Source organism: Talaromyces marneffei, chromosome 4 (assembly GCF_009556855.1).
Source record: "Talaromyces marneffei chromosome 4, complete sequence".
NCBI lineage: Eukaryota > Fungi > Ascomycota > Eurotiomycetes > Eurotiales > Trichocomaceae > Talaromyces > Talaromyces marneffei.
The window spans coordinates 1,700,199-1,725,985 of record NC_072351.1 but is presented as its reverse complement, the minus strand read 5'-3'; the positions used below and the strand labels follow the sequence as shown (position 1 = coordinate 1,725,985).

Here is a 25,787-nt window from a genome sequence, read left to right as displayed (position 1 = left end):
CTAAACAGGAATGGCGGCTGCGGCAGGGGCGTTTTTCCGGCCCGTTTCCCGCGGAATACGACTGGGCCTAGAATGCCTCAGGTATCTCGTGCTCTCCGCGGATAATTAACGGCGTTGAGCTAACTACATAAAAGATAAAAAAGTCCGATTGCTCGTCTGCCCTTGTTCGAGCCGTGTCATTGAATCGGATTCATTATTCGGCGTGGCATTCGCTTCGTTCATACACCATGTCCTTCAATCGGTGCAGCCGCCAGGCCTCGAAGCTGTTGGCGACCAACGGAAGCTCCTTGAGAGCTGCGACCTCGACGCTATATCGTTCACAGAGAGCTGCCAGCATCCACCCCTCACAAGTAGCCTCTCAGAAACGCAATGTGTCTGATACTCATCATGATAGCCAACAAAAGGTTTGCCTTATAATTCCCGTTGCTGTTAAAATGGCAGCTCAATGCTCTTCAAGAATGCCTACTGACTGACGTGATCCCCGCAGTTGCTCTCCACACACCTCGAGGAAGCCGATCCCACGATCTTCGCCATTCTACAAAAAGTGCGTGACATGAGACCATAATGATTGAACTATGGTGATGCTTATGGTGGTTATAAACAATAGGAAAAGCAAAGACAAAAGCATTTCATCAACTTGATCCCATCCGAGAACTTCACATCCCAGGCCGTTCTCGATGCACTTGGCAGTGTGATGCAAAGTGAGTGATTGTTTGCGCCGAAGTCATGGGAACCTTTCCTAACTACTATGGTATTCTAGACAAATATTCCGAGGGATACCCTGGAGCTAGATATTACGGCGGTAACGAGTTCATCGACCAGGCCGAATCGCTATGTCAGAAACGTGCTCTGGAGACTTTTAGATTGAATCCCGACGAATGGGGCGTCAATGTCCAAGGTTAGCAGATACACAGTATACGGGCTATTCCGAGAATATGCACACTGACCTGACAATGCCAACAGCTCTCTCGGGTTCACCTGCAAACTTGTACGCATACTCCGCTCTACTCAACACCCACGACCGTCTCATGGGACTCGACCTACCCCATGGCGGCCATTTGTCTCACGGCTACCAAATCCCCAACAAGAAAATCTCGTTTATTTCCAAATACTTCGAAACCCTCCCGTATCGTCTCGACGAGTCCACCGGCTTGATTAACTACGATCAACTAGAAGAATTGGCCAATATATACCGCCCCAAGTTGATCGTTGCAGGCACATCCGCTTACAGCAGACTGATTGACTATGCCCGAATGCGCAAAATCACCGACTCGATTGGCGCATACCTCCTTAGTGATATGGCTCATATCTCGGGTCTTGTTGCCGCCGACGTCATCCCCTCTCCCTTCTCATACTCCGATGTAGTCACAACGACAACGCACAAGTCGCTGCGTGGTCCTCGTGGCGCCATGATTTTCTACCGAAAGGGTGTTCGTCGCACTGACAAGAAGGGTAACCAGGAAATGTACGATCTTGAGAACCCTATCAACGCCTCGGTCTTTCCTGGGCACCAGGGTGGTCCCCACAACCACACCATCACAGCTCTTGCTGTTGCTCTAGGACAGGCCCAAACCAAGGAGTTCCGCGAGTATCAACTCACCGTTCTCGAAAATGCCAAGGCTCTATCTGACAGACTCGGCAACTCCGTCAACGAAGGCGGATTGGGATACAACATTGTTTCCGGTGGTACAGACAACCATTTGGTCCTCGTCGATCTCAAGAACCGCGGTGTAGATGGCGCACGCGTCGAGCGAGTTCTTGAACTCTGCGGTGTCGCCGCTAACAAGAACACCGTCCCCGGTGACAAATCCGCTCTCAAGCCCGGCGGTCTTCGTATCGGAACACCCGCCATGACTTCGCGCGGTTTCCAGCCAGAAGATTTCCGACGGGTCGGAGACATCGTTGATCGCGCTGTTACAATCACGCAAAAGCTTGACAAAGCTGCAAAGGAGAGCGCGGAGGCCAAGGGACGCAAGAACCCTGGAGTCTTGAAGGCGTTTACAGAGTACGTTGGAAACGGAGATGATATTTCAGAAATTGTACAATTGCGACGAGAAGTTGAGGACTGGGTGGGAACATTTGATGTTCCATGGAAGGATGAATAGATGTTTTTTTTCCTCTGTTCTCCTTCTGCTTTGCGGATATGAAATTGTTATGTTCAATCAATACGGAGTCTGGTTGTGTTCATGGTAATGCTTTGATTTAAATCCAATACAAACTCTCTTCTGCTACCTAGGTATCATATATAGAAAGGTTTACAGCTTAGCATCCCCCTTGATCACGTCCCGGAGTAGCTTCAACGCTTCCTCCGCGAATCCAACCATGTTCTTCTCTCTATCCTCTCCATATCCCGTATCAATCTCCCTAGTATACGAGCCCCCCGGAGTAGCGATAGCAAGGAACGCCACACCTCTTTTAACACAGTCAGCAAAAAATCTTAGGTATATATTTTAACTACAAAGGCGAGGAGAGGAGACGTACGGCTTCCGACTCGCCTTCCCACCTCCTGGTCCCGCCGTCCCACTCTCGGAAATGGTATAGGTAGACTGCAGCTTTGAGCGAGTCGATTCCGCCAATCCGGCCACGATTGCGGTTGTTGGTCCTTTGTAGTTTGCGATGTGTTCTTGTGTCCAGTCGGCGAAGACGATGCGGGATTCGAGGGTGTATAACTTTTTTTTTTTTTTTTAATTCATCAATAATTCAGGAGTTGGAAGGTTGGAAGGTGGCATATTTACCGTCAATCCACCTTTGTAGTATGCGGATGCACCTGGAACGGAGAGGAGGGAGGCTGATATGATTCCTCCTGCGGCCTGGTGTATTGAAACGTATTCGTCAGCTTGTTTATGGCCGTTTTTGATTTAGAATTGATAAGAAGTATTCTACCGTCTCAGCTACAGATACAGTCTCCTTTCTTTCCTTGAGAAGAGAACTGATTTCCTCGAGGAGAGGACGGAGTGTTGACGGCGGGAAAGTGGATTCTGTCATGATTTTGACTTTCTAGAGTTCGATTAATTGGCTTTTCTTGAAAGAATCTTGATTTATGTAGTGGTGGATTATCTCTGAGCTTGACGTTGAAGTTTAGTGTAAGATGCATTCATTCATTCAATGACGATGTTTAATTCTCTCTAGCTAGCTAACTAACTACCCCAAAAGTAAAATTGATTACCCCGCAAATGATATCCAATAGATGCATCATCTGCAAATTCACCTGGTAAACTGCATTTGTGACATCTATATACCCAAGTATTTACTATCTACTACGTAGTAGGTCGTGGTGCGCAATCAATATGCTCAGATAGGGCTGACCCTCTAAAACCCTAATTCGGTTTACTACGTAGTATAGCTTCAAACAACCAAGGATTCAATCGTCTCGGGGAAGGACTAAAAATCTTCAGAAAGCTTCCTCAAGGCTGAAGCCTGGATTCTGGGTCTCGTATTTTTGCATCTTTCTCCTGTTAAGCCTATGCATGTACAGAGTAAAAAGCAATTAATCAACTCCTAACCAATTGAAGCCACCTGACTACTTATCTCGACAGGGCTCGCAAATGCAAATACAACGTACCTAGGTCCAGCGTATTGCTTATCGGTCGGAATTTCGGAAATTACCGTCTAGCGAACTACGTAGTACGTAGTTACGTTCTATCTCAGAGCTAAACACACAACAAGACTAAGAAGGGCTAACGACCAAAGATGAAACATCTCCAGCCGTCGTATTTTGCATTTTTCTGGCCGTTTTTATTCTAAAAGCGCCGTAAGCGCTACAGGGCAGAAGAAAATACCAGAATTGGTAATTTGTCCGTTTCCACGACGGTGACTATGTTCGTCTTTTATAGTGTGTACTATATATTGAGTATGTATATACGTAGTAGTAACATACTACTTGTAGTTATAGTAGTGCTAACCAAAAAGAAAAGAAACTGTCAGAAATGCCGGGAAGACATACTACGAGTAGAATGGCGCCGTCACCTATGCCCTTTCCAGAAGGTGGACGGACTCTCTGTACATCATTATTGGGTTGAATCTTTGCCGAAAGAGACTCCATATTCGGCCTCATAGAGATCCTCTTCATGGTAGATAGGAATCATATCGAGGCGGATCAAGTCCTCCCCATCCAAGACCAGTGAGTGCTTCGCAGCTGTTCCGTATCGATACGCCTACCTTCACACCCACACTTCTATGTCCTCGGCCCTAACGACGCTCATTCCTAGGAATATGTGAGATCCACACCATACAAAACACCACTTCCACAGATTCCAGCGTATCCTTCTTCTTCTTCTTCTTCTTCCCCAGAAACGGTCGAAAGGATGTAGCACCCGGCCAAAATGTTCGAACGCCACAAAAATCCATCAATGCATTCGGAATCACTGCTCGGAATCATTACTCGGAATCACTTACTACAGTAAGGCGGACATGTATTTTTTTTTTTTTTTTTGTTTGGGGCGATATCAATTGTCCCATACTTTCAAGTTCCCATTGCTTCCCGTTTTAGAAAATGGTCTATTGTCGGGCCGGCCACTCCCCCTGTCCCTGATTACTCGTAGTACATTTTGAAATACTACACTTGTAGCGTCAGATTTTGTTTGTGACCGCGGGGAAGACATCTGCGGCACCGGGAATACAATCATCGGCGCCGCACAGGGGGGATAGACATCTGCCGTGGCCTGTTGTTGTCCACTTGTCCACCCCCCCCCCCCCCCCCCCATGCCCTCCTGAGCTCGGATAGTCCTGAAGCCATTGCTGTTTGAGGAATTTGCTTCCTTGTGACCATAACGGATTTTTTGCTTCTTTACAAGCCACTTCGTTCGGTGAAACCGGATGGGATATAGCCAATGGCGAATTCCCAGATTATGTATCGAATCTCCGTAGGTAGACAAAGTAGGTGGAATGAGCTTTGACTTTGTTCGCTGTCCTTCCTTCACTGGGGAGTAGATTGGTCATTTTTTTTTTGTTGCCCCTTGGGGTTGTCGCGGTTTTATTCGTTTTGGGCTTGGACATCTGGCCATTTCTATGCAAGATTTGTCACTCTGGGAAAGTCTGAGCAGATGAAAAAAATGGGGCTCACTCATAATCAGGAAGAAGTGAAACTTAGGTATACTACATAGGGTACATTCTTGATTTATCAGGGTTCAGAGTGGTAATAAGCCTAATTTACCACCCACGAGGACTATGCATCTTAAGCTTCGATGTTCTAGGCAACTACGTATACGCCAAGAACCTATCACAATACCTACATAAGCGCAGTCTCGTCAACTTTTATCCAGTTGGTTGCCCTCTACTCTGTAGTAACAGGGCTTTGTCCGAGCTAGATCCGACATGTACATGTATCACTTTCAAGGCAAGCCAAGGACAAAAAAACCCTCTTCGGTCAAGCATGCAGTTAAAAAAGAATGCAGTCTATTTCCCCGCTCATTACTTTATTCGTCAATATTTCTAGAAACCCACGTGTTTGTGTGAAATATCTATGTACTCGGTAGAGCTTTGATCTCTTCCGGGTCGACATGGACCTTTGCCTACATTAATAACTACTCCGTAGTAGGGTTATTGCGTCAGGTAGTTTAAGTCCGCATTTCCCCTCCAGACCAGACGTAGTAACTCTGCAAACCATACATAAAGTCTAGACCCGAAGGTCTCCCTATGAGAGCTCCATCTCACTTGGGAATCGAGTCAGGCACCAAGCTTGGAACAACAAGGGGCGTATAGCTAGCTATATACGGTGGGATGAAATACGTATGTAGTAAGTGTTGGCACCCCCCCCAATGCCGGTAATACCCGCGCAAGGGTACCTACCAACAGCTATTTCGTGGTAGTTACAGTCTGTGTATACGCGTATTATGTATGTGAGTACAGTAGTAACTAGTTATTGATAAGTTAGTTATACGGACATGGGTTGTTTAATTTTTATCCACCGGATGTTGGTTAGCCCAGCCCCTCGGCGCTGCTAAGCACATACAGGCGTCCTATCCAGAACCCGCATAGCCTTTTCGTTGTTGGATATCCTACTAACTACTACGTATGTATATCCGACAAACCGCTGGACCCTGGTCTTGCAGCTGATAAAATGGGCTAATTGTATATGTCTCATGTCAGAATTGAGGCTAAAGTCCCTTCTCTTACAGCCCTTTTGTTAGCATACCTAGTTTGGGCTTTAGGCTAGGTTAGGTATACACAGTACACAGTGACACAGTCCCTGGTCTGTTGTTGAATGTTCTGGAATAATATCTGATTGCGTCCCGGAGCACTGGTTGACTGCTTTGTAGTGTAAAAACTACATGGGGTCGTTATTCCCACCCATACTTTACTACTACAGTAATCTTACCTGTATCATGTATGAACAAAAAAGAAAAGAAAAGAAAAAGAAAAATCTTACCCATCCGTTACTAATCTTTCATATACAATCTTCTTAGCAAGTCGAAGCAACCCAAGTTATATGCAGCACCTAGCTATATGTAGTTACTCGTAGAGGTCATATGTGAGCTTACTACTCCGTACCGTTGGCGCTTATAAGCCAGCCCCGGAGCTAACTAACTCAACATAGATTTATATAGGGACAGGCATGTGTGACATGTGCCCTGTTAATGGCCCCAACAAGGGTATTCACTACTGGGGCTTACCCCCGGGCTTACCCCCCGGCTCACTAACGGGGTACACCAATGAGCTCACCAACAGGGCTCGGGGGAGAATTGTATGGGGCACGTACGTTTTACTACACAGTTACTACGTTAAGCTGGGCCTAGAGCTAGCTTTAGAGTTCGTATGTGAGCTCCTCAAGAGACCTCCGAATAGCTTCATTTAAGAGCCTTAGTTACCATAAACGGCGTGTAGATATTAGGCGTTTGTAAAGGGGGGGGGGGGGTTCTGGTGGTGAAAATCGAAAACATAGGGTTAAGGCAACCTGCCTAAGAAACTTGTATGGGGAAGATTGGGTAACAGATGTGTATGATTTTTTTTTTCCCATACAGGTCGGAATACCTAACGGTTCTCATAAATACGGACGGTAAAAGAAAGCAAGCTACGGAGGTGGGAGTCAAATGTGATAATAATACGCTAAATCACACTAACTTGCTAGCTGCAGGTCTAGCGTGTAAAACTGGGTACGCATATTACCCTAGTATTTACTAGGCAGCTCGAGTACCCCAATTTCAGCTTGTCCCGCCCTCTCAACAATTCTTTGCTTTTGCTGAATTGAAGCTATTCCCACCAAATTGATATTATATTATAGCGCTATCTCTACAGAGTATAGTGAATATCTCTTTCCTTACACCGCTTCTTTGCCCGTTTGCTAACAACATTGAATATTTAGGAATCGATCGTACCCAGTACTCTCTACATTGTATCCCCCACCGATTCGTACATTTCTTTTAATCAGGATGGCAAGAGAGGAATATTCAGTGGAAACCCGCGCCCAGATCGTGGCCTTGGTGATGATTGCAAAAATGAAGCCTCAAGACGTCGCTATATTGCTCAATATACCCCGGGTGAGCGTTTACCAAATCGTACAACGCGCCAAAGAGCATGGATATGATCCTACAGTCAATCCTCGTATTGAGCATGAGCACGTCGCTAATAATACGCGTAGTGGCCGCCCAAAAGTGGTTACTGAAGCTATTGAGGCCTCAATTATTGCAAGTATTACTAAGGATAGGGCTGGTCGTGAGAAGTCTGCTGAATATCTCGCTTATGAAGCCGGTATTTCTGAATCCTCTGTTCTGCGTCTTTGAAATTGAATTATTTTAATAAATGCAAGCCAACTGTGAAACCTGGTCTGACAGATAAAATGAAGCAGGCAAGGCTCGCATTTGCTCTTGAGCATCAACACTGGACTCTTGAAGACTTTAAGAATATTATATGGACGGATGAGACCTCTGTTGTCCTAGGCCACCGGAGAGGCTCTAATCGTGTATGGCGCAGGTCTTTTGAATGCTACAATTCTACTGTTATCCGCCGTCGCTTCAAGAAAGCGTGTGAATTCATGTTTTGGGGTTGCTTTTCATATGATGCTAAAGGTCCCTATCATATATATCAAAAAGAGAATGCGGCAGCTAAGAAAAAAGCTGAGAAAGAGTTGCAAATTATAAATCGACACCGTGAGCAAGCAGCTCGAGAAGAATGGGAGTTAAATAATACTTTTTCAAGGCTTCAATTGGTATCGTTATCAAAAGGTCTAGTAATCTTCATATAAATATGATTCTTAAGCTAATATCTATATAGGAAATTCTTGTGCCAAAGCTGCTTCCTTTTGCACAGGAATGTAAGCGTTCCAGGCCAGGCACAATTGTAATGGAGGATAACGCACCTGCGCATGCTCATTTTCACCAAAAAGAGATATATTCGTTCCATGACGTGCAGCGCCTACTTTGGCCTGGTAATTCCCCTGATTTGAATGCTGTTGAGCCGACGTGGTTTTGGCTCAAGAAACGTACAACTCTCCAAGGAGCCCCTGGTGACAGGAAGACAGCAGTTGAAGCATGGCAAAAAGCATGGGAAAGGCTACCCCAGCATCGTATCCAGGCTTGGATTGAGAGGATCCCATTTCATATACAAGAAATCATCCGTCTAGAGGGTGGAAATGAGTATCCGGAGGGGCGGCCCCAGGGTGACGTACGCTCACGTTGCCGGCGTAAAGGCGTGCTCTCGTTCCGGGCATATCTAGAGGATGAGTGGGAGGACTTGGAATAGCCTCAAAATGGCTAAATGAGGCATCAGGATTGCTGAATAGCTTGGGAACTCTCTTTTACTTGTTTAATATTTTGTATCTACATAAATTTGTATAGTAATTTTGGTGTATGGGCAGGTATCATCAAAACACGCTAACAGCCACTAGTCGTCACTAGCGTTGTGTATTATTCTCGGTATTATTATCACTTTTGACTCCCACCTCCGTAGTGTTTGTAATCAATTACGGGCGTATGGAATAAATAGTAAACTGCATAACAAGCAAATGAAATAAGCAAATAATGTTCACTGATGGATGATCTTTTCCGTGTCAAAGGAAGACGCTCCTTGTCGTCGGCGATACGGAGTAGAGTAACAGCAATTTCAAGTAAAATGGCTTAGTCGGGATCATCCCGTTTACGAAGTGGAATTGAAGTCTTGACCTCTCTGACTTTGAGTCTGGCCAATCTATTTGTGCACGGCGCGTTGTTAGCTATCGGAAGCCGATGGAGACAGTGTAATAGTTGCCTCATTAAGCTAGCTTGAACAGCCTAGCCAGTGGACATCCTACGGAGTATGTGCTCCATAATCCGTACTCCGCGCACTGTGCGGCGTGCGCAGCCTGCTCATGCCGCCTGGCTGGTTAGGAACGAGTTCGTTGGGCGGTAACGTGCAATATGCGAGGTTGTTTCAACTTTTTTTTGCACATACGTACTACGACGAGTCCCCTGGAGTATGGGTACGGACCCGCTCAAAGGTATTTGCCGTCCGCACGGAGTCCCATGTGATCTGTACCACTGTTGTGGTCTGTCGAATTGTGAATGGTGACATTCAGTGGCGTCTTGTTCCACATATCAATCCATTTCAGTGGCCTGAGATGTTGCGTTTAGGTACACTGTAGTGACTGTACAGTGCGTAGTGCGTACCGAGTCTCGCTTGACGTTGAACCTTCGAGCTGTGAAAGAAATTCGGTTCCAATTTTGACTAAACCCAGCCATCGTTCTGGGGGAGCTAAACGGTGTAGCTAATCTAATAGCGCTGGTTAGTGGCTCGCTAGGAACGAGCAGGAGCCAAGCTAGCATCGAGCTAGGTTAGTGGACCGTGGAACTGCTCGTCAAAGGTCGAACTTTCTCTTTTACGGGTACGTAGTAGAAACCAATAAGAAGGAACATGTACCTCCGGAGCATTATTCAGTGTGCTCCATGGAACCAGAGTTTTGGTGTGTCGAATGAAGAAGTATGTGGAACGAGTTCAACTGGACTCATCCCGACCATAGCGGACAATCATGTGTGGACTTGGGGAGCTGGAGGACATTGAAACACGTGAAATCTGCCGAACTCCTAGCTGGCTTAGATTTTCTTCCCACAAAAATAGCGGACTGCCGATCGCAACGTTAAGCGCAAATCCCGGTCGCCGGACCAACATAAGATGAGGGATGCGTTTTGTACAGAAGTGAGTTGCGAAACTCGCACCATTACTCCGTATGTAGTACATGCTTTCTTTTTTGTTTTTTTCGGGGTATCCTCGAGTCGTTAGACTCGTTACGGGCGTCCTGAGGTACTGGACTGTCGGGTCTTCCGACAGATTGGAAACCTGTTAGCTCGTGGGCCGAACACCAACCGCCGGTTCAATTGGCACGCGATGCTCGATGACGGCGCCAATTCTCCGCAAGTATTGGCAGATCGTGGTGGCCCATGAAACGGTATCTCGGATCTTGAAGCCAACTACTCCGACAGGCGATTTACGTAGTTGAAAGTTGATGTCGTTGCTGTAGAAGCCCGGAGGAGCAGGATTGACAGGACAGGCACGGCAGGAGCCGCCTCAGGAGTGCAACCGTCATGCCCGCCTCGTCAACTCAACAACAACACAGACTTATGGGAATTCCGATATACTCTGTCTAAATGGTCGCTATTCTCAGCCAGATCGAATACGATAATGTATCCGATACATTTTCCTTCGCAACGCCCTGCATAGAGGACGAGAGACTGGATTCGAAAAGCTGTACTGTACTACGTAGTACGTAGCAGCATGTATGGCCATAGCTCTCGAAGATACGTACGTAGATGCTGCAGAGTATCATGCATGCATACCGAGCCAATAACAGAGGCACCGTGGAACTCTACAATCGGCATATTCCCCATCCTCGCCCCACCAGTAGCTCAGACGGTCGGCTCCAACTCTTTGCGTAGTACGTACTCGTAGTGGTTAGTTAGTTAATTGGTGCTTGCCATACCTAATGTATCACTGGACGTAACTGATAATATACCATTATGTCGACGCACTCAGCTTGCATAGCGAACGAGGTGGACTATGTATACAGTGTTGATAGATACTATCGATCAAGGTGGTGCTTGCGTGACATACGGAGTACAAAGTTCGGCCGGACCAAAGTTTCGCCTGCCGCTTCAGTCTGAGCGGGTCATCTTCCTCCCCGCGGCTAAAACAGCTGCAGCCAATCAGCGCCGCTTCTGCGATAAGTAAGAGCGACGGACTGGTACCGTACCGTACCAGACCAGCCCAGACCTCATTTTATCGTCGCTAGTCCATATCGCCTAACTCGTTTGATGCTTAGCAGCCCAAGAAGCTCTAACGAACGACAATTCCATACTCTGTCGTAGCGTGCAATGTTGGTATGGTTCGTATTGTCCTTACCATACTGTCACTTTGTGCGGCCTGCGTACGCGGCCCGTACACTCTTTATCGCCAGTCTACTAGTGTCTAGTAGTCAAAGCCATTACCACGCCCAGTCTAGACTGTATGGTATGGTAACGGTACCAGGTAAGTTGTCGCAAATTAGTAATACTCACAATATTAGTTACTCTTACAGAGTACGCACCTTCTCTGCTCTGCTCTCGCCGCCCCCTCTCCTCCTTCCTGTTCCCCCAATTATATGCATTCTCCCCTCTTACTCTACTCTTTCTCTTCTCTTCTCTTCGTCTCCTTTTTCTCCTCTCCTCTTTCTTCAGTCAGTCCTACTTACTCAATCACTCAATCACTCACCCACTCGGTACTCCTTGTTGAGTTTACCCCCCCTCCTCAAGCTGCTTCAAAACTAGCGTGGCTTTTCTTTCGCGCCGTGCGTCACTACTGCATTTTCCGCTAAGTACTGTCCCACTTCTGGTATCATTCTATCTCCCCTTTGCCTCAGGGCAATCTCAACAGCCGGTACTTATTCTCTGCGAAAAGCAACATATTCTCAACTCCGAAACATATTATATATACCTGAAAACCAATCATATTCATATTTTTTACATACTCGATGACTTCATATTTGGACAACTGCAATTCGACTCTGGCCCACGCCGCTTGATTTCCCGCCTTACAACAAAGCATATCCTTGACTTTGTCACCCCGTCGGTGCTTCAATTCCATTGTCGCTGTCACCCCCTCACAACCAAAACCCCACCGGTCCTCGTTAACTTTCGACGCTGCTCCGCCACCATTTACCCAACTACCTCGCAAATCTCATGCAATCTCATGCAATTATAGCACTTGGATTCTTGACCAGCATCCCGGATTTCACGAAAGACATCTTTTTTAACATAGATATATACATTAACTCATCCAGTTCGATTCTTCCGCGACAGAAATATTCACAACAATGGCGGGCAAAATGACACTGTATAAGCTGGTGGTGCTGGGAGACGGAGGTGTGGGCAAGACGGCACTCACAATTCAGGTATGAAGCAATTTATCTCGTGGTCGCAAATAAATTCATTAAGGTCGGAATCTGACCTGGAATTCATTTCAATAGCTTTGTTTAAATCATTTCGTCGAAACCTACGACCCAACCATTGAAGACTCATATCGAAAGCAAGTCGTTATTGACCAGCAATCGTGCATGCTTGAAGTTCTCGATACCGCGGGGCAAGAAGAGTACACTGCGCTTCGAGACCAATGGATTCGCGATGGCGAGGGCTTTGTGCTTGTTTACAGTATCACATCGCGCGCCTCGTTTAGTCGCATCACCAAGTTTTACAACCAGATTCAGAGAGTCAAAGAATCGACAAACTCCGGTTCCCCGACGGGCGCCAGCTACCTCGGTTCCCCTCTGACAGGACCTTCTCTAGGAGTTTCTTCCGGCCCGGTTCCAGTGATGTTGGTCGGCAACAAGAGCGACAAGACGGTAGAAAGAGCGGTTTCTGCACAAGAAGGCTCGGCTCTGGCAAAGGAGCTCGGATGCGAATTCGTGGAAGCATCGGCGAAGAATTGTATCAACGTGGAGAAAGCCTTCTACGACGTCGTCCGACTCCTACGCCAACAGCGACAGCAACAACAAGGCGGCGGTCGGATGCAAGAACGACGAGCAACTGGTTTCGCTGGTCAACGTGATCGCGACGCGAACCCAGAATACCCCAGAACGTTCCGAACTGATCGTGCCCGGCAACACCGAGGTGGTTTCAGATGCGTTGTTCTATAATTGCGAAAGATCAAATGATCCATGAGATTGATTTTTCTATCTTTTCTCTTTTTCTTACTTTCTGTTTTACCCCTTGCATTATGAAGCGTGGTTCGTGTTGTCTTCTCATTGTTATACTTGGTATATGCATACCTTATGGCGACTTGACTATTCAATTGGTATCAATGGATTTTCCTCTTTGGGTCATCTTCTCATGTTTGGGACAGTCGATTCTTTCCCAGCTTTCCTCGTTCGAACTTTTAGCACTTTTCTTTACATTTCCCATTTTTCAACAATCCACCCCTGATACGCTCTTCTTTACTCATTCGCGGATCTCGCTTGATTCGCTGAGTTGTCCTGCGATGGTGCTTCAAGAAGAAATTCTTCTTATCACATGGATGCAGGGCCATCGGTGTCGTCTATGGATAGAATCTGATTCATCACCTTGGGGACTGCCCCAACTTGTGCACAAGGACGTCGTATGAATTACATGCACGTGCGGATGCTCTCATCGAACAGAGACGAGGCGACAGAGATTTATGAGAAATGCGCCCCAACGAATCATTCCTTAAGACGTTCGAACACGAAGGATACAACCAGCAAATACCAAAAAAAAAAACATGAAAAACATGCGGTGCGAGGAGAACCTTTCAATCATGCGAATTGGGTTAGGAGCGTGTTGTACGCCGCAACAAAAATATACATGCAATATATTCCGAATGAGATACCCTGTTCACTTGACTGCTTATTGATAGCATGATTTTTGTTTGATCGTCTCTCGCTGTTTCTAGGCTGTTATATCTATACAGCCGCGGCTTTTATAGTCATTGTTTCTTATAACCTGAAGAGGGATTGTTTTATGCAGATAGAGGAATTGGATCATTCCAAATGAACTTTGAAATCAAGTTACCTGCTCGATAATGCATAGTGTTTCCTTTCCATAGAAGATGAATTGATATTACTCAATGTTCTGAGGTTATAGCTACTTCCAGAGGCAATCATATTCATTCTCACAGGTACGACCTTTGAGAGTAGCTATTGTAGGAGTCAAATATCTTCTCAAGCCGGATCCATCGGGAACCCATAGCCAATGCGGAATCTTTTTGAATGTTGACGAAAAACATTTACGATCCATATTTTCATCTACAAGCATATTCCAAACACAAGAAACTCGTACTCGTCAAAACTTACCCACTCTTGCCACAGAAATTGCCACAGAAATTGCCACGGGGCAGCTAAGCTGTGTCTTTTCCAAAAGCAAACATTGGTTGACAAGATGATAAGTTCAGGAGAAAGGCTGATAGGTCTTATGTACCCAAACATCTCCGGGGAAAAAAGCAAAGTGGCCAACTTTTGGAATGGAGATGGGATACTTTACGTCAAAGAGTAAATTGGACTGGGATGCGATTTTGTTTCAGAAATGGACACTTGTTTGATCAACTTTTGGTGGTTGGCATATGGGATTGCGTTAACCAGATCAGGGCCTGATGAACCTGTGCAAGTCTCCTATGAGGCTGAGGGACTTGGTTCTTCGGTTTACGGATGTATTCTCTTAGGAACCAGGTGAAGGTGAACATGATATTACAGTGACTTTGGGTGACTTTAGAATGGTTTCTTGGGCTGTATGGCACTTTGAGAGTTTGATGCATGTGACCCATTCGAGGAATCGGAGTAACTCATGCACCCCTTCACAGATAATTATAGCAACAGAGTCTACCTACCTAATGGAGAAGGGGATGGGAAACAATAACAGCTCTGTAGCCCTACGGTAGAGGCTTGGATACCGAATCCAAGATTCATCTCTAGGAAGCGCACTCTCACCATATTTGACCGAGATAGGATCCTTTCTGATCTTTTCAAGGAGAACTCAAGGAGATATCATAGCATAGCATTTCTCTTCGTTCGATAGGGTTATTGGTTGCATACCTGGCTAATCCGAATACGATCTAGCTCGTATTTAGAATCAACATCACATCACCAAAAGTCACATTTCCATCGCTCGCTTCATGTATATCTATCTTTCTTTTCATGCATTTGTTATTTCATAAGAGTACCCGCGATGAACCCCTTGGTAGTAAAACTAAGCTGTGACGAATGCCGTCTACGCAAAACAAAATGCGACAAGGGTTCTCCGTGTTCAGCCTGCAAACATGCAGGAACGAACTGTACCACAGTCCAACGTGCGCGTCATCCTCGAGGGCGAAGTGGAAATACCAAGAAAAAAACAGTCTTGGAGTCGAGAGTTGCCCAGTTGGAAGATTTGGTCAAACAACTTGGGGTGAGAGACCCCGAGTCTGTTTGAAATCAGATTTTTTTTTTTTTTTTGGTCGTATGTTCTAACTCATTCGGTAGACGCAAATAGAAAGGACCAACGACAATAATGGAGCGGATGCATCGAAATCTGAATCTGATCAGACTATTCCCTTGCCGGTTCCTATCAAGGCTAATGCGATGTTGGCGAAGGATTTCTTTGCGAAGCTTTCCTGTGAGGTGGCAGGTATCAGAGAAGTTCTCGACGACTCTACCGAGGATAGCAACAGTTACATGTCATCAGAATCCTCAGCAAAATCAGGACCCAGCCCAGACACGCCTCCGGCGTCAATGCTATTTGGTCATCAGCCTCATGTAACCGATGAATCATTAGTGGCTCCACCAACCGAAAATGTCAGAACAATCCTTCTAGACATCTATCGTGATCGTGTCGATTGCCTGTTCAAAGCGACCTACTGGCCTGCAGCTGAGACTGTCATTATCCAAAGGCATGAAGAAATGAAAAAGGGTGTTCCTTGCGTGGAGCATCCTGTCGAGCGCCCTGTCGAGCGTGCTATCTACTTCATGGCAATATGCTCAATGACCGAAAACGAGTGTGAAACTATACTTTCCGATAGCAGAAGCAATCTCATTTATCGACATAGGCGAGGTGTAGAAATTGCCCTGGCTCGCTCGGAGTTTCTGACGAATCCCGACAAGCTTTCTTTGCAAGGTTTTGTTCTCTACTTGGTATGCCGACTTTTTTTGAGCCCGAAGTAAAGAAACGACCAAGGCCTGTTACTAATCACCTAATAGATGGGACTAAGGGTCTGCCAGCAGTACGCCATGTCATGGACACTACTGGCATTAGCTACCAGGGCTGCAAATGCCCTAGGTCTTCCCTTAACAGAGCCGGGCGATTCAGTATCAGTTGGCGATGACTTGAAAATGCGCCTCTGGTATTGCATAGGCATGCTAGACTCACAAACCTCAATAGACCGCGGCTCCAGACCTCTGATGGCCCTTAAGGAGTTTCAGAGGAAACCGTTACTTGTCAATCACGACGTTGGTAAATACGCCAGTCCTTCTCAGCGCCTGAGTTACACCGACGACATGTCATTTTCACACGTGATTCACGAAGCCACTATATGCTCGAGGCGATTGATGGAATTCCCGCCAGATACAGCCGGTACATGGGAAACCTGGGATAAGAAGCTGCAGATCATATCAGAATTCGAGATATATACACGACAATTTTGCTCTAAACTTGAGGGCTCCTCGCAAGATTTCCAACGATTCGTACAGTCTACTGCTGAGGATATTGTGTTGAACATGCAGCTTTTTCTTCGCCGACCGATGTTTCCCAGCAGGACAAGCCCCTTTCCACCATGGGATAAGTTTGATGTTCTCAGAGTCACTACGGAGATTATGGAGGGAGCTTTGTGGAAGGCCACTGATAGTGCCTTTGCGCCATGGGCATGGCTTTCCAAGACGTGGCTTAAATGGCAGGTTCTTGCAGTATTGCTTGCCGAGCTGTGTACGCCGCGTTACGGGGAACTTGGAGACCGTGCTTATGCAGTTGCGAAGGAGGGGTATGAGTATTGCTCTGCGTTGATGGCCGAGACAGATCTCACAAATGTGCTGAAGCCACTTGAGAAGTTGATATCTAGAGTGAATGAAGTCCGGGATGGGATGCTGATTGAGCAGCATATGCTCGGTCGGATTCCAAGCGTGTCGAGTGCCACAGGAAGGAGCACGTTAAGTCAACCCAGTTCGGTGGACAATGATTCATTTTCTCTATTCCCAACCGGTGTATCGGGCTTGACAAGCTTACCATATATCGATAACACTAATGTAACCGATACATTCCTCAATACCGATCAATTCACACACTCTTCGTCATTTATGAATGGCGATCCAGATGCTGACGCCTCTTGGCTTAATTGGAATGGGTTTCTCGGAGAGATGGGCGACACTTGGACTATTATCCCCATCCCAGAATATCATAATAACATGAACTCTTCAACTTTATGAGTTTGTAGAATCGCCTCTCAGCTTCTCAGTTCATCGGGTTTCCGAAATTATGGGAAGTCTGGTCCACTGAACCTTCAATCCTTTGGCTAGGAATATTCGATGCTTGCTTCTGCTAGACATCCGGGAGTGGTCGGCTGCTGATTACTTTGAAAGGTAGAAAGCTTAATTCTTTTCATGTGTTGAAAGAAGGATATTGCTCTTTTCTGTCAAGATCATCATGCTATGCAAGGTGAAATATACATATTAATTGGACTATTACCTGTCGAGAACGGTGAACGCTATGAGCAGCTTATCGAAGCCCATTCTACTGTGAGTCGTATAGCAAGAGCCAATCCATATTGTCCGTGCTGACAAACAGACAACAAGTATATGCGACGTACAGACAAAATGTCAACATCTTATTCATAGATTTGATTTAGTGTAAGTATGTTGGTTGCTGCTTTGCTCAACAAATTTCTGTCGGCCACCAGAAGGGCTGATCAGGTTCAACAACTTTTTCAGAGAAAAGTCCATTTGCACTCTTGCAGATATCGGTATGTCTATCTTGGTTATGGAAAGCCTCTTTACGGCGACCGGAAGAACGTTATTGACCTCAAAACCAGTTAAACCCTTCGGAATTCCAGCCATAATAACAACACAGAGTGTATCCAAATATGGCCCATGCGTTCCAAGCATCAAGCAACGCCTGGCGGATGACACACCAGAGTTTGAGAAATTGAAATTCTCAATGCTGACTAAAGAAGTCCTTGATTTCCTCAAGTCGGAGAAGAGAGGACATGTGGTTGTCGTCGGGGTCGAGGCACATATATGCGTCGCTCAGACTGCTTTTGGTACGTGACGAAATAAACATCATTGCCATGCCTCATGTTTAACTCGATGATGTCCTAGAATTAAAAAGCCATGGCTATAAAGTGGTCGTCCTCGCAGACGCTGTGTCGTCAACGTCTCCTCAAGAGCGCAATCTGGCGTTGCGCCGGATGCTTGCTTCGGCTATATCCATCAATAGTGTAGAAAGCTGGACTTTTGAATTACTTGGTTCGGCTGAGAATCCATTGTAGGTTCAGTTCCGACTCCTAGCGCTGTGTATCTATGGTGGAACTAACATGGTCGAATATAGGTTCAAGCAGACTGCGGATCTTTTGAAGCGGACAAAAAGAATTAGGGCTCAGATTATTGAAGCTATGTTATAGGACATTTGGGAATTCTTGATTAGTGATCTTCAATATTCTTCCAATTTACAAATGAATAGATCTCATCCAGAGCCTCCTCAATTTCAATTCAGCCTCGCCTGTACCCCGTTCAACATCAGCCGTATGAACAGGCAGCAACACAGCCTTGCGTGTCCGACCGTACCTAACCCCTCACCTTTGGTCAAAACCTGAACAATCGCCGGTTTCTGACTCTGTGATATGGAACCATTTTCTGATGCTTACAACTCATAGCTATTTTCTTGGATGTTAAAAACCATCTGTTATATACCTAGCATTTATCTCGACCAGATAAGGTCTAATTCTTTGCCGGCTCTCTCTAGCTGCACTTGACTCTTCCCCTGAAATAGCTGCGTGTCAGAATGGATTCTCCTCCACTCTTTCGATTTGTTAGCGATCCAGCTGATGGATCTGGTACCAGAATATTCAATAACTTGAGAATTCCGAACCAACTAAACGGGGGTGATGGATCTAACGAGCAACAACTTCCGGTCCCGAGTCGGGGAGGGGATTACCGCTCGGTCGTGAGCAACAGTCATCCTCCAGTAGAGATAGGGCCACACAGAGATTTACCAGCAAGAGTACCCAGTCAAGAACGCTCAACACCACTTATATACACGCCAATGTCCGATACAGAAAGTGGGAGGAGTACTATTGAACAGTCCGCAAACAGTTCACGACAGCCCAGGAAGATACCGAGCAGAAGAGAACCCTCCTCTGCGTATCAAGGATCGATATATGTTCCGACTACTCATAATCGAAAGAAGTCTACATATAGTATTTACACGGATTCTGAGTCAGGCAACGACGATTACACGGCCTCGGAAATCCAACGCTTGGAAGGACAGATCCAAGACCTAGAAGCAAAACTCCGGCAAAAAAACTCGAGCGCAAGGCAACCACCGCAATCGGAGCCTTCGAGGTATCAGACACTATATCGTGTGGGCTACGAGGTCCGCCCGAATGTACATGGAACGTCCAGCGACGAATACTCGTCCCCTTCAGACAGCGATGAGCCGTATCGACGAGGCAATAATTGGTACATGTACCCTGAAGCACCAAGAAGGGACAGAAGAAACCTTAAAATCTTTACAGATCCACCGGTACTGACGCATGACCGATGGGGGAAAGCATCTCTACGCAGTAGTCGGCGAGTGGATAGCTTGAAGTCTTTCCTTAAATCAAATCCCGACATCTCCTTTGTGGTCTTTCATGACTACAATATCGTTCCAGAACCAGGCCTTGATCTGCCCGAGTCAAGTCCAGGCGAGGTCATGGGCGATAGAGAGTCCAATCAGCCGACACCACGTGCTAGAAGCATATATCCAGTGTCAAAGGAGTTGAAAAAGGCCCTAGAATTGATACTCGAGAACAGGCAAGAGTATAGTAGCATGTTCAGCCAATATTGGAACACAAACGAACTTTCTGCACCTTACCTGTTCATCTACCATAGCCGGCAGGAGATACCCAAGATCAAAGAGGAGCTTTCAAAGCCGGCTCAAGATCAGCTTGATAATTTCCTGGAGTATGTGATGAAAGAGTTTGGCGAGGAGTACGATACAGTCGATTCTCTTCTAAAGCGCAATGAGATTTTGCCCCAGTATTTTCATTATCTTGTCAAAAGGGGCGATATTCTGGTCGAAAACAGGAACGGTGAGTACACAGGGTACAAGGCTGAGTCGTGGCCAACCGAAAGTATACGGCGAACACCAAACTCGTCAATTTTGATCAAATATGGCATGCCAGGAAATGAATATGAGTCGCCAAACGAATCTGGTGTTACTCATCAGTGGACTCTAACCGGATTTACTTGGGGATTCGATGGTAGCTTTTTTGGGAGATGGAAGCAACTCAAAATTGAGATGGGCCAGGATGAATCCTCATTATCAAACGAGAGTGGAGTAGTAAGAAACGAGACAAATACGGCGCAATTGAAAGGCCAACCTATTGCGAATCTGGCCGTTTTTCCTCTTCGTTACGCCCCGGATCATATACAAAAGATACTTCACCATCGAGGAGATGTCTTATGGAAATGTCGTGTGCGGCAGTTGGTCTCTTATAAGGTCAATGAACAAGATTCAATTGGTAATGGGGTAAGTTGCAGACAAATCAAATACCCAATCCGAAACACCACATTTGACTGATTGATTGCTTCTTTAGATGGAAGGACATTACATGATTGACATGAAAACATACCAAAGTCTTCACCGCAAGGACAAAACGCCTGACAATACACTGCCAGTGTTTCCTCGGTACCCTTCGCCTCCGAAAAAGCTACTAAGCAAGGCCAAGATGGCCCGGATTGACCCTCCTGGAGACGATTTTAAAGTTCTCATGCCTCCGAAAATCAAAGGGTACAACTTCTGTCGGAAGCAATGGCATGACCTAAAAGTCGACCAGATCTCAGATGTAGTCTGGCAAGGAGATGTATTTCGCACTCTAGAAATAGACTACGAGGCAAAAGACCTCCTTCAAGCGCTAGTCATGACTCATGTGGAGATGGAAAATTCAGCTGATTGTACTGCTGGGAAAGGCAGTGGTCTCACTATCTTGCTCCACGGTGGTCCCGGAACAGGCAAAACACACACAGCGGAGAGTGTTGCTGAGATTGCAAAGAAGCCACTGTACAGAGTTGCCTGCGGCGACTTGGGGACCAGGGAAGATGTAGTAGAGCAATACCTTGAGTCTGCGTTGCATTTGGCGCGCCTTTGGGGTTGTGTCGTACTTCTTGACGAGGCCGATGTCTTCCTCGAACAACTAAGCTTGGGAGACCGGGAGCGCAATGAATTGGCAGCTGTCTTCTTGCGTATGCTAAAGGCCTACGATGGCATCGTGATTCTCACGACCACTCGCGCCAGCAAATTTAACGAGGCATTCCGATCTGAGATCCAACTTGCACTTCACTTTCCAGCCTTGAATGCGTACCAAAGATCCATGATCTGGCGGAATCTTATTAAACAGCTAGAGTCTCAGAGAATAGACGCCTCGGAACTTTGGGACCATGCAGAGATCTTGGGAAAAGAAAATCTGAATGGGAGGCAAATCAAACAGATCCTTACTAATGCCTGTCTTTATGCAAGATGGAAGAAAATGCCGCTCACTTTCTATCGTATCAAGGATGTGATTGAGGTGTCAGGACGGCTCGATAGTTTTCTCGAAAACGGGGACGGTGGCGAACTGCAGGACGAGTTGGCTTCTGGTGAATGGATTTTCTAAGCACGGCTATGTAGGGTCCAGATTGACATAGTTCCAAGGTTGTTTTGTATACTTTTCTTTCGGGTTTACGTTTATGATACGGCCGCTTGTGATGAATGCTAATTATGTATCCGATTCGATGGATGAGATCGGGGTTATAGAAACGCTCTACCTAGGTAGTGGCTTGAAGTCCGTTGAATAATTTCGGGAAATTGAAATTGATCTTGTTTTTCGCGTGCCTTCCTCATGGACTAGGTGACGCTGAAGAAGATCTTGTTGAGATCCTATGAATGCCCCTGTGAACGAATCCGTTATCGAGTCACTGACCTCTTAATCATAATCCTCTTCTTGTTGTTCGCCATGTCACATTTTACCTTGCGTTTTGCACAGGTCTGGCAACTAAATTCCATGACGGGCTGAGTCGACTTCTTCATTGCACCATGCTGACAGGGGTAGGGGGCAATGGGCACCAGTGTGCTACTTGTCTGATTGTCGGCTGCAGCTATGTCGGACCAGCCTCGGGATTCAGGGTACTTCAAACATATGATTTAATTGTGACGGTGTCCTGTCTAGCTTCCTAGCCTGATAGCTGACACGCCGCATTTCCGTTATTGGTACAATCACTTGCTAGTGGCTTAATTTGAAGCCGTTAGTGAGCTGTCGTCGAGTCATTATAATCGTTACCTAGTCCTAGCACAGCGGGAGGTATGTTAGCTATACGGTAGGCGGATGCCACTGGAAGAACATGCGTAAATATGATTATCAATTCATAAAGAATCTTCAACTGCCTTTGGTGGAAGTTATAACAACCATGTCCACCTCTTCGTTGTAGCTTCTAGCCGCTGTTACACGGGGGGCTAGTTGTCAAGAAATGGTGCCACCTTGCCGTTTGATCCACGCGATCAGTTCATGTCCGCAGCCGTCTCGCATCGGCGATTATCATATGACCATTGAGCTTCGAGTCTAGCTGGTAATTGAGACGATATCTGATGCCTGGAGTGTAGGCACGGAGAAGAGAGTAGACTTAAAGTTTAAAGAGAGAAAGATGAGGGCGGGTTCCGGATTCCGTGTCCCGTATTCCCGCTCTGTTTTCGTGGGGAAAGAGCGTGTGGGGGTGGGGCCCCATTCTACAGAGCACGTATAGGTACGCTCCTTCCTCGACGATCCCAGAGTCTAAGTGCCATCTCCTAGAACTTCGGCTTCAGATGCAAAGGTACTCCGACTAGTCGCTATCAAAACACACGCGGTATATACTTCATCTGCGACTCGGACTTGATTGGTAGACCAGTCGGTTGGATCGGTTGGACAGGACCCCAATCCCATTACCCTAGCTAGGTATTTGTTGTCTTCCCTTAGGATGAACCTCGGACGGACGGAGCTTGTTACTGCTTAAGGAAGCATCATCTTTCGTCTGGACAACAGCTTCAATACAACCCTGGATCCGGAGAAATCCCATTGTCACACTACCCATCTACACGATTACATTGGCAATTATATGTGCAAGTAGAGAAAGAGACGACTCACAATGAAGCACCCCCAAGATTCTGTGCAGGAGCACTCCCTTGAGGATCCCGAGTCCTTTTGGTCCCATCATGCCAAGTCCCTCCACTGGCATAAACAACCATCCAGTGCACTCAAGCACTCTACCAAGCAAATAGTCCTCAAAGGAAACAAAGGCACTGCCAGTCATGACCATTGGAGCTGGTTTCCTGATGGCATGATCTCGACGACCTACAACTGTGTTGATCGACATGTTGAGAATGGCAATGGAGATAATGTGGCCATTGTATGGGAGTCGGCCGTGACTGGCGAAAGCGAAAAGTATACATATCGCCAATTGCAAGACGAAGTCGAAATTCTGGCGGGTGTGTTGAGAGAGGAAGGTGTTCGAAAGGGCGATGTTGTCATCATTTACAGTATGTTCAAGTCATAGCGACACTAAACGTTGGATAAATTTACTGACTGTTACATGCAGTGCCCATGATTCCCGCAGCTCTCATTGCAGCACTCGCCATTGTACGTCTAGGAGCCATCCATGCCGCCGTCTTTGGCGGCTTCGCATCAGCATCCCTCGCCCAGAGGATCGAAGACGCGAAACCACGAGCCATAATGACTGCATCATGTGGCATTGAAGGCTCCAAAGGCCCTATTCCTTACAGGCCACTTGTCGAAGGAGCCATTACGCTATCGAAATTCAAACCAGAGAAAGTGATTATATGGCAGCGAGATCAACTACGGTGGAATCATCCGGACAAGGTCGGTGGACAACGGAATTGGCAACGCATTGTGAGAAGTGGTCAGTTGAGGAATATCCGGGCTGCTCCAGTCCCGATCAGGAGTGATGAGGCGTTGTATATCATCTACACTAGTGGTTAGTTTCTAGGTCACTCGCAACGATTGTCTGGAGAAGACTCACTGATTGATTCAGGAACGACCGGTCTCCCTAAAGGTGTTGTACGCGAAGCTGGAGGACATGCAGTCGGGCTAAGTTTATCGATAAAGTATCTATTCGGCCTCAAAGGACCTGGAGACGTCATGTTCTGTGCCTCTGACATTGGCTGGGTTGTCGGACACTCATACATCTTATACGGACCACTTCTCGTCGGAGCGACGACAGTCATGTTCGAAGGCAAACCCGTGGGAACCCCAGATGCCGGCACATTCTGGAGAGTAATCGAACGAACCAAAGCCAATGTACTTTTCACAGCGCCCACTGCTCTACGCGCAATTCGCAAAGACGATCCAGACAACAAATATTTCAAGGAAGTTGGAAGCCGCGGAGGACTCAAAACCCTGAGAGCATTGTTTCTGGCAGGTGAACGTAGTGAGCCTAGCATTGTACAGAACTTTCAGGATCTACTCACAAAGCAGGCAGCGCCTGGTGCAGTGGTGATTGATAATTGGTGGTCATCAGAATCAGGCTCTCCGATTACAGGATTAGCACTGCGAGGAGACCTGGGCTATACACCAACAACAAAACAAGAGCAACACCGACCTCCTCTGTCTATCAAGCCTGGTTCAGCTGGAAAGCCCATGCCTGGCTTCGATGTCCGTGTCGTCGATGATGAGGGACAGGAAGTTAAGAAAGGCACAATGGGCAATATCGTTTTGGCCATCCCCCTAGCGCCAACAGCATTTAGGACTCTGTTCAATGATGAGGAGAGGTTTTATAAGAGCTATCTACTACGATTCAACGGACGATGGATTGACACCGGTGACGCCGGCATGATCGATAAAGACGGATACGTACATGTTATGTCTCGATCTGACGATATCATCAACGTTGCAGCACATCGATTCAGCACAGGTTTGTCCCCCTCAGCTCCTACTTAGCTCCTACTTTTGTGTGACTTGATCTCACATATACTAACAACATCAAACAGGTGCAATCGAGCAAGCTGTCCTCTCCCACCCGCTCATCGGCGAAGCAAGCGTAATCGGCATCCCAGACCCAATCAAGGGCCACCTCCCCTTTGCATTCGTGCAACCTCGCCAATCTGCCAACATAAACGGCAACAATGGAACAATACCAGCAACGCCTCCAACACAGCTCTTCAATGAAGTCAACGCTCTCGTCCGCGACCAAATTGGCGCCATCGCCTCGCTGGGTGGAATCATCCAAGGTGTCGGCATGATACCCAAGACGAGGAGTGGGAAGACCTTGCGACGAGTGTTGAGGGAACTGGTTGAGAATGCGGTTATTCATGGTGACTATGAGAGGAAAGTCAATGTGCCGCCTACGATCGAGGATGCGGAAGTTATCCAGGTTGCGAGGAAGAGGGTGAAGGAGTATTTTGAGAGGAGGGCGAGGGTGAAGAGCATAGAAGGGAAGACGAAACTATGATTGGTTTATCTGCCTGCTCTATGGAGGTCATTCTCGCTTCTCCCTCTATGGTATGAAATATATAGTTAGATATCTAGGTATATTTCTATTTTGATATCTATTGTGTCGCCTTTCAACTCTCAAAGGTTTACAAGTATTCCATCTACGTAGACCTTAGAACAATGCCTCCTTCAGCTGACTAGAAACACAGAAAGTGTTATGTGAT

At 46.5% G+C, this 25,787-nt stretch overlaps 8 protein-coding genes across 8 annotated transcripts; 7 read left to right on the top strand and 1 right to left on the bottom strand.

Moving 5' to 3' along the window:
• Positions 1-227: 227 nt before the first annotated feature.
• EYB26_005674 (uncharacterized protein) lies at positions 228-2,105 on the top strand (the record flags this gene model as incomplete). Its single annotated transcript, XM_054264957.1, has 5 exons — positions 228-404; positions 488-544; positions 608-701; positions 761-898; positions 964-2,105. 5 exons carry the CDS (start codon positions 228-230, stop codon positions 2,103-2,105), a joined length of 1,608 nt encoding a protein of 535 aa, XP_054120932.1.
• Positions 2,106-2,255: 150 nt separating this feature from the next.
• EYB26_005673 (uncharacterized protein) lies at positions 2,256-2,985 on the bottom strand (the record flags this gene model as incomplete). The annotated part of the gene is made up of 4 exons (XM_054264956.1): positions 2,256-2,412; positions 2,482-2,669; positions 2,736-2,810; positions 2,884-2,985. The coding sequence occupies 4 exons, from the start codon at positions 2,983-2,985 to the stop codon at positions 2,256-2,258; spliced, it is 522 nt and encodes a 173-aa protein (XP_054120931.1).
• A 4,448-nt stretch (positions 2,986-7,433) lies between these two features.
• Positions 7,434-7,806, top strand: EYB26_005672 (uncharacterized protein; the record flags this gene model as incomplete). The annotated part of the gene is made up of 2 exons (XM_054264955.1): positions 7,434-7,686; positions 7,781-7,806. 2 exons carry the CDS (start codon positions 7,434-7,436, stop codon positions 7,804-7,806), a joined length of 279 nt encoding a protein of 92 aa, XP_054120930.1.
• Positions 7,807-12,265: 4,459 nt separating this feature from the next.
• EYB26_005671 (uncharacterized protein) lies at positions 12,266-13,072 on the top strand (the record flags this gene model as incomplete). The annotated part of the gene is made up of 2 exons (XM_054264954.1): positions 12,266-12,331; positions 12,407-13,072. The coding sequence occupies 2 exons, from the start codon at positions 12,266-12,268 to the stop codon at positions 13,070-13,072; spliced, it is 732 nt and encodes a 243-aa protein (XP_054120929.1).
• Positions 13,073-15,110: 2,038 nt separating this feature from the next.
• On the top strand, positions 15,111-17,335 carry EYB26_005670 (uncharacterized protein; the record flags this gene model as incomplete). Its single annotated transcript, XM_054264953.1, has 3 exons — positions 15,111-15,329; positions 15,404-16,051; positions 16,118-17,335. 3 exons carry the CDS (start codon positions 15,111-15,113, stop codon positions 17,333-17,335), a joined length of 2,085 nt encoding a protein of 694 aa, XP_054120928.1.
• Positions 17,336-17,615: 280 nt separating this feature from the next.
• On the top strand, positions 17,616-18,525 carry EYB26_005669 (uncharacterized protein; the record flags this gene model as incomplete). The annotated part of the gene is made up of 6 exons (XM_054264952.1): positions 17,616-17,644; positions 17,702-17,755; positions 17,837-17,868; positions 17,938-18,165; positions 18,224-18,389; positions 18,453-18,525. The coding sequence occupies 6 exons, from the start codon at positions 17,616-17,618 to the stop codon at positions 18,523-18,525; spliced, it is 582 nt and encodes a 193-aa protein (XP_054120927.1).
• Positions 18,526-18,905: 380 nt separating this feature from the next.
• On the top strand, positions 18,906-21,759 carry EYB26_005668 (uncharacterized protein; the record flags this gene model as incomplete). Its single annotated transcript, XM_054264951.1, has 2 exons — positions 18,906-20,636; positions 20,704-21,759. 2 exons carry the CDS (start codon positions 18,906-18,908, stop codon positions 21,757-21,759), a joined length of 2,787 nt encoding a protein of 928 aa, XP_054120926.1.
• Positions 21,760-23,263: 1,504 nt separating this feature from the next.
• EYB26_005667 (uncharacterized protein) lies at positions 23,264-25,582 on the top strand (the record flags this gene model as incomplete). The annotated part of the gene is made up of 4 exons (XM_054264950.1): positions 23,264-23,654; positions 23,714-24,109; positions 24,167-25,045; positions 25,122-25,582. 4 exons carry the CDS (start codon positions 23,264-23,266, stop codon positions 25,580-25,582), a joined length of 2,127 nt encoding a protein of 708 aa, XP_054120925.1.
• Between the last annotated feature and the right edge of the window lie 205 nt (positions 25,583-25,787).